The sequence below is a fragment of the Carlito syrichta genome, unplaced genomic scaffold, assembly GCF_000164805.1.
Source record: "Carlito syrichta isolate Samal-C Ts95f unplaced genomic scaffold, Tarsius_syrichta-2.0.1 Scaffold306534, whole genome shotgun sequence".
NCBI lineage: Eukaryota > Metazoa > Chordata > Mammalia > Primates > Tarsiidae > Carlito > Carlito syrichta.
This window is the reverse complement of record NW_007250630.1, coordinates 21181-29064: the sequence shown is the minus strand read 5'-3', so window position 1 is coordinate 29064 and position 7884 is coordinate 21181. Positions and strand designations below refer to the sequence as shown.

The 7884-nt window shown below is 45.7% G+C and overlaps 1 protein-coding gene across 1 annotated transcript in view; it reads left to right on the top strand.

The window, feature by feature from the left end:
* The window catches only part of NPAS3 (neuronal PAS domain protein 3), a gene marked incomplete at its 3' end in the record, with an annotated part of 691615 nt that overhangs the window by 682818 nt on the left and 913 nt on the right, over positions 1-7884 (top strand). Inside the window, exons 13-14 of the mRNA XM_021715010.1 lie at positions 2151-2298; positions 6039-6163. Of these exons, the coding sequence (XP_021570685.1) occupies positions 2151-2298; positions 6039-6163 (273 nt within the window). The remainder of the gene's footprint in view (positions 1-2150; positions 2299-6038; positions 6164-7884) is intronic.

Sequence of the window (7884 nt, the reverse complement as noted above, 5' to 3'; positions counted from 1 at the left end):
TTTTTTTTTTTTTTTTTTTTTTTTTTTAGTTTTGCCTGCTTTAGGTCACATTCCAGTCCAGAATTCCCAGCCAGGCTGTGCTGATCTGGCCTACCATCTTCATGTGATTCTGAAAGGGGCATTCTTCATCTCTTTGCCTTTGTTGAAAATACTGGAGCCACTTGGAACCATTCCTTATTCCAGACACAAAGCAGCCAGAATTATACCGCCAGCCACAGACTGGGGTGCTGGAAGTTTGTTTCCGAAAGTAGTGGACAGAGTTACATAACCCATCGTTCCTCTATTAATAGTTAGCCAGGTTGAGAGGATTTGAATAAAAGCACATCACGCTGCATGCAACAATGGTTTGACAGAAGAGCTGGATGGCGGAGTTAGTATTTTACTGCTTTCAGCTTCACCACGCAGTTTTGTAGCCTGGGAAGCCATGCATGCAGAATGGCAGAACTGACAATTGCCTACAAAAGGGAAGCACAATGCTACCTGTGGAGCCTCACCACCAAGAGTAAACGACAGTTCCAGGCCTTAAAAATACTTTAAACTGTTGAATAACTTCAGAATGGAACTTGCCAGGATCTGAAACACCCATCAGTGTGAGGCTTTTTCAAGTAACAGCTAAGACATGATTACTAAATTTTACAACTATCCAGTCAGTGTACTGAGAGAAAAAAAAGGGAAGAATGGAAGAAAATCTTCAAAGTTGATATGTTTATTGATATCAGATTTGGAGGTTTGATTTTTGAGTACTGTCAGAGCCAGGAAGAGAGGCTCAGGACATGACAAGGAGAGCTTCAACAGCCTTAAACACGGCTCTTTTCCAAAGTGACTTCCCTTTACCCATCCACCCCCCGCCCCAAAAAATCAAAATGTACTTCATGAAACTATTGTATATGAAGCACTTATTAGCCGTAATTAAATGGACAATATGAATTTACTACGTCTTTAGGACTCTGGCTTGTTCTGGTTTAGAGCAAGATGATTAATGCAAATACATATTACTTGAGATAACCATTTAGCAGCTAATTTAGCCAAATTTATTACAGCAGTTAGAGGTTTTTCATTTTAGCAGACGGAGACAAGGACATGCCAAAAGTGGGCGACGTAGACGAGTGCACACTGCCCTCTAGTGGCCAGCCCGCCAGTGAGCTTCAGGGGGGCGCCGAGTTCCTGCGATCCGTATCCAAGTAATAACAGCGGGTTTTGCACATTTCCGGCATCCTTTTAAACCATTCCCATCCGTAGCACTTTATTTCAGGGGATGATTTACTGCACTTTCCCCCTTTTACTAGCTCAGGAGTACCCAGATACAAATCAAATCAACTCCAGCTTGGCAAGATTTTGGTTAAAGTATCATTTTTAACATCTGCATTTTAAAGCTCTTTCAGTGGGTATTTAATGGCACCGTTTCACATTACTGATTGTTTTTACTTGTTCCTTCATTTTGGGCCATATTTCAGAGTCTGCGTGGAGCTGTCACTCTGTCTGGCTCTAGCCAAGTCAATTCTGTGACTCCCTTAGGCCAGTGTTTCTCTCTGGCTCGACTGTGGAATTTATTTTGTTCCAGCATTCAGCAGAGTCTCACCAGAATCTCCCCCAACTGACCAATGTAAATTTAGTTCATCGAAGGACTATAAATTCTGTTAGACAAGATCAAAAGGAACAAATATATAAGGACGCTGGTTGATATTGCTCACACTGAGGAGAAATGATCAAAGACAGAGGGGTGAAGCATCTTTGGAACCATTCAAATATCCAGAATCTCAAAGAGGTCTACCTCAAAGCTATGAAAAGATCACATACAAATTTGCCTTTCTTACCATCTGATGTCAAACCCATTGACAATGTCCACACCGCATTAGGTGTTCTGTGAGCCAAAAAAGATTTGCAGTCCTTTCATTCTTCCTTTCACACCATGGCTGCCCAAAACGGAATAAAGTCTTGCTACAGATGCCAATAACCCAGGCTGTAGGGGTGCCGCTCCACTGTATTGTTGATTTCACTTGTCCTACTAATGGCATTCTACATTAAGCACACAGAGGGCCACCCCCGGCTTGGCGCAGGACCTCCTATTTCTAGGCTTGAGGTTTTGCAAAGATGAAAACCATGTGGCCCCAACCCTAATACGATGCCTTCTGTTTTGTTTCTCCCCCCAGTGCTGAACAAGGGTCAGTGTGTGACGAAGTACTATCGTTGGATGCAGAAGAATGGAGGATATATTTGGATACAGTCTAGTGCCACGATAGCCATTAATGCCAAGAATGCAAATGAAAAGAATATCATCTGGGTGAATTATCTTCTTAGGTATATTTTCTGCTTCTTTTGTATTCCAGCCTCAGTTACAACATAAGCAGCCCCGTGGTTAATAGCTGACATGTTGTGAGTATTATCTTTTGACAGTACCTGGTGTGGAATTATACGGAAATTCTGCTGTTCTTTCCACAAGATTCGAAGAAATGTAAGAAGATCAAAATGTGTTGGAAGGGACTTGTGGGGAAGATTTGCAAATTTTTCAATAATTCTTGGTCTGCCAACATTGGGGCATCTCTGCAGAAGTTGCTTTCGTTGTACCACAAATGCTCAGGCCAGAAAAAGAATGCAGACTTGGGTTTACAACTGAAGCATTCACAAAGCACGCCCTGATCCTCATCACACACACACTCACCCTCCCATCTTGTGACATTAAGTGAAAGGAGACGGGAGAAAAGTAGCAGGGTATCTTATATCCCCTCTTTTATTTCGTTCCTTATGATACCCTGAGCATATGACATAGGGTTTGATTCCCTAGGCATTAAAGTTTTGGTAAACAAAGTGAGTTGCTTGCCAAAATCAAGACAATATCAGCATGAAAATGAAGGCAGTCTTCTTTTGCTATTGGCTCTATGACCTCCGGCAAGTTTTACTACTCTTAAAAATGTGTCCTCAGCTGGGCTTGGTGGCTCAGCCTGTAATCCTGTACTTTGGGAGGCTGAGGTGAGTGGATTGCCTGAGCCTGCGGGCTCGAGACCCGCCTGGGCAACTTGGCAAGACCTCATCTCTACAATCAGTCAAAAAATTAGCCGGGTGTGGTAGCACGTGCCTGTAGTTCCAGCTACTCGGAAGGCTGAGGCAAAAGGATCGCCGGAGCCCAGCAGGTCGAGGCTGCGGTGGCCAGGGAGTGGCCACACTGTACTCCAGTCTGGGCGACAGAGTGAGACCCCAACTCAAAAAAAAAAAAAAAAAAGTGTCCTGAAATGTATACCCACGACTGAGTTCCAAGCTCAACTGCTTCCTAAATTCTAGTGTGATACACTATTTCTCTCCTTCCCCATCTTCAGTCTGCCTTTGAAGTCAAACCAGCAGAAAAATAACCGATATCCACAGACTGGTGATCTGAGTTTGGGGGCAAGCTTTCTGAGAGGTTCTTCACTGATCCCTGCATGCAGCTACCACTGTGCTTTGCCTGGTTCCCTCCTCACCATTGTCATGCCAGGCTTTGGCTTCCCTTGGCCTAAAGCTACCTCGCAGAGCCCACACGTGGTCTGAGTGAGAAGACTTCCAATAGGGTTAATGAATGGAAGTTGGTGCCCTTTGGCTGATCATTTGGACGGGGAGTAACTGATCCCCATTTTTCTTTGAGACAGCCAAGTGGAGCTGAGAAGCTAACAAACCATGGCTCATCAGCACACTGGCCCTTCTGAGTGTGTTCACATACTTTGGTGATGACTTGAAGGCATGAATGTGCTTGCTACCAACAGCATATCAATCAGACACTAATGATTATTGCTCTAGAGAGGGCCTTAATGTGCACCACTTAAAAGAGTCTTCATTTATCTACTTTCTATTTCCTTTTTTTGACCTCTTCGGCTCTACATTAATTCTCTCTAAAGGTAAGAGTATGTGTATTTAATGTGCCTTTCTCCAAGGCCTGATTTTCATTCGGCTCCCCTATGTTCTGCGATATGCTCAACATGAGTTCCAACATGAAGGAATCCTTGTACATAGTTTCATGGAATACTGTAGTGACTCTGTGTAATGCAGGTAGTTATAAAAACTCTCACGCCAAACAGCAGACAGAGTATGGTATTGCGGCTTTGACATTATTTGGGCAAAAATGGCATTGTGCCAAGAAGACCCATTAATATTAAGAATTAAACATTGGTAACAGCAGACACGATAGGCTAGAAAGTGTCTGTCTCCCACGTTAATGTAACACAGGGCCCTGAAGTATCTCTCTGGTTTCTTCCTATCTGGGTCTTTCTTACCGCCTCATCAGCTTCGTGACTTCCTCCTCTGTCCTCATATGGAAGGAGTAAGAAGAGCTAAGAAAAAGTCAAGCTGTGCAATGTTGATAGCCTAGGATCAAACTCATGAGCTTCATGATTCTATTCCAGCAAATTCCATATGGATAGGAAGAAAGCAGTTTGGGTATGAAAGATCAGTCTTCAGGCTCAAGAGTCTTGATCTTGGGCATGGAAGACCTAATTTTACCCACCCTGAGGTCAATGACAAAAGGCTGCAAATGGAAGGATGAGTGATCTGTGATGCCCCCTACACCCACCCATGGCATCTGGGCCACAGAAGACTCATGTAGATGAGCTGTAGCAGAGGAAACTCCACCAAGACAGCCATCCATCAGCTTCACTTCTATAAGCTAGACGTCTAGCAAGAAAGTGATGTGGTCTTGGCAAAACCACAACTACAGAAGTTTGGGTTTCTTTCCCACATTCTTGTCTCTTGGTTCTGCCCTGAGCAACTCTTCCATGCTACTTCCTCCTTCCCAGAATCCCTTGCACCTGGGCCCCAATCCAGGCTTGTACGTCCCTGCTCTGAAATTACTGTTCCTCCGGTCTTCTTCCCATTCTCTCACAGCACTTAACAGAATTACAGACTCTCAGAGTATTCAGAGACAACGTAAGTGCTAAGCCCACCTCCCAGCCATTATTCCCATCTGATTATCTGGAGAAAGCTCTGCTGCTGAAGCTAATTCACACTAAGGAGTAAATGCCTGATAATCCATTCTCGTGAATTACCCCTCCCAGGGACATTTGCAGTTTTAGAGTAGTTACTGAAACAGTGATGCTTTAATATAGGAGTTTCACTAGAGATTAGCAAATGAGTCAGTAATCATCAATTGTAAGTCTCTGCTTGACTAGCTATCATGGAAAGAGAGAAGAGGCACTTCCCATGTTGAAGCAGGAGGATTTCCTTGTGCCTTCAGATTACAGGAGCCCACACCGCTCCTGCATCAGGCTGGGCTTGGAGTGGCATTTCCAGAAAACGGTTCAAACTGACCCAACGTGCTCTCTTTTCTAGAAGAGACTTGTTTCCCAATTAAAAATAGAACAGAAACTAAGTACATTTGTGTAAGTGGGGTTAGATCCGTTCTGTTAGGGCCTCTTTCACACCACTGCAATCAGATTTCTAGCTAACAAGCCACAGGTGTACACCACATGAGCCGATGAAAATGTGATTGTAATGGGTGTGTTGACAGTGCAGTAGCCACACTCCACACATCCCAAGGTGCACCTGCTCATCTGTCAGATCGTTAGCCACCAAGGGGTCTGCTCAATCCCCCATCCCCAATGGCTCTGGAGCCATCTTGAACAGCTGAGAAGCCACACCAAGGGGCCAAGACAAGGGCACTGAGGCAATGGGCTCATTAGAAGCCCAAAAGAAGACAGGGCACGCCAGGAGGTAGGGGAATAAAGTGCTGAGAGTACTTCTCATCCTCCCTTCCCCCAGGTGTTACTCTAAGAGGAATGTCAAGGAATGTACCGTTCCCTGGCCCCCAGTGGCACCTGGTTATTTAAAAGCTTTTCGGTGGCTTTCATCTAGCATTTGGGTATTCATACGTTGTCACAGGGTGCAGCTGCACCCTGGCACATGCACTCCAAGCTTCCATAAAAAGTCCCATGAAGAGCTGAGATGTGATTACATGTTTAGTCTTTGAAACTTTCTAAACTCCAGAAGTTTGGGACAAGGAAGTGGGGGGAAGATGGTCCCAAGCAAACCATGCAGAACGTCTGTCTACACTCCTGATGGATGCCTCCCTCCCCTCACAGTAATCCTGAGTACAAGGACACGCCCATGGACATCGCGCAGCTCCCGCATCTGCCAGAGAAGACTTCCGAATCCTCAGAGACATCCGACTCCGAATCAGACTCTAAAGACACCTCAGGTATCACAGGTATTACTTCTTCTCCATGTTCTGCAGCTAGGGCTCGCCTTACAAACACGGGGGTGGGCAGTGGCCAGGGGCTATCGTCAGAGGCAAAGCGACTGGTCATATTTTATAAAGAGACATCTGTCACATCAAGTTATCACTGAATCTCTCTCCTCTCTCTCCACACATACCCATGTAGTTATCTGAACACTACCCCATACCGACATGTACACCCACAATACAACATAATGTGGTTGTGTGCAAATATATAGATATTTATACATGTGGTGTATAAATATATACATGCATGAATATACGGAATGAGATGGATGTGGCTGTCGCTTCGTGTCAGCCCTCTGCTGCCCAGACAGACAGAGCCCTGCTCTAATCCAGTAAAGAGGCTGGCTCTGGCCTCTTTACTGGAGGCAGGCACTGGGGCTATAGTTCCAGGGCAGTCTGTGGCTTTGAGCCCAAATATTCACAGTCTCACCAAACCGGGACTGAGCCTCTAAAGTGAGATGATACTTCATGGCCTCAGCAAATACCTCCTTCAGGATGTGGACTGTTACTTATTTCCTGAATCTATGCAGAACAAATCTACGCTTTCCTGTTTCTAGTTATGTGAGGAAGTAGATCTCATGAGTAGTTCTCTGGGGCACAAGAAAGTTAATATTAAAAAGTTACTTTCCCTGCAACCCCCAAGCCCCTTCCACAAAAACACGTAGGGCCAGGGAGCACAGAACTAATAGGGTTTTACAGCTGTAAAAAGACCTAACCTTCTTCTAATGCTATGCTCTTATGCTGCATACAGGAAAACAAAGGCCATGGTAGTTATGTGGTTTGCCGAAGGTTCTAGTCCAGGCTTGCCAATCAGGCTTCTTCTCTTAGTCTTCCGGGGTTGTGTTACTGTTATCCCCAAACCATGACAGGGGGCTTGGTTTCCCTCACCACCACCTCTACCACGAGGGCACCTGCTCTCTGGCATCGGAACCCCGTATCCCTTGACTCTAGACCCAGCTTGAGGGAGGTGGAGGAGGGGAGGAGTACTCAGGGCGGACCTTTGGTTATCTCCCCATCCCTTAAATTGCATTAATTTGAAAGGTCTTTGCTAAGACACAAGTTCCAAATAGATCGTCTCTGTTTCCTTTTTTATATAGTACAGAGCTGTGAACAAAACAGACCAAAAAATGTCCAGCCTCGCGTAATTTATATCCTAGTAAGGGTAAGAGAGACGGAAGTAAATACAAGTAAATAATTAAGACATGCTGTGAATCAGATGATGGTAAGTGCTAAGGAGAAAGATAATGAGGAGAAAGAGGAAGTGTGGTTTTCAGTAATGAACAAGTGTGCAGACTTTTCAGAAAGCACCTTGCTTGCCCTCCTTTTCCTGTGCCACCGGCACGTGATTGCAGGTGACTTAACCTGACTCCCTGAGTATCTCTGCAGGACTTCTCAAACATTAGCAGGCCAAAGAATCTCCTGGGGATCTTGTTCAAACGCAGAATCGGGCTCTGTAGGTCTGGGTGGAGCCTGGGATGCTGCATGTGTGACGGGCGTCCAGGTAATGCCCGCGCAGGGCTTTGAGGAAGCGTGGCCGTCCAGGCCCTCCGCAGGGAGGAAGCCCGGGCGTCCGGTCCTCGGGAGGCGGCGGAGAAGCTCGCCGTGGGGGGCAGAACGCCGCCTCGGCTGTCCCCCAGCCGCCTCAGACGAGAGGCCGGCCCCGCCCTGCTAACGTGGTGTCTCCT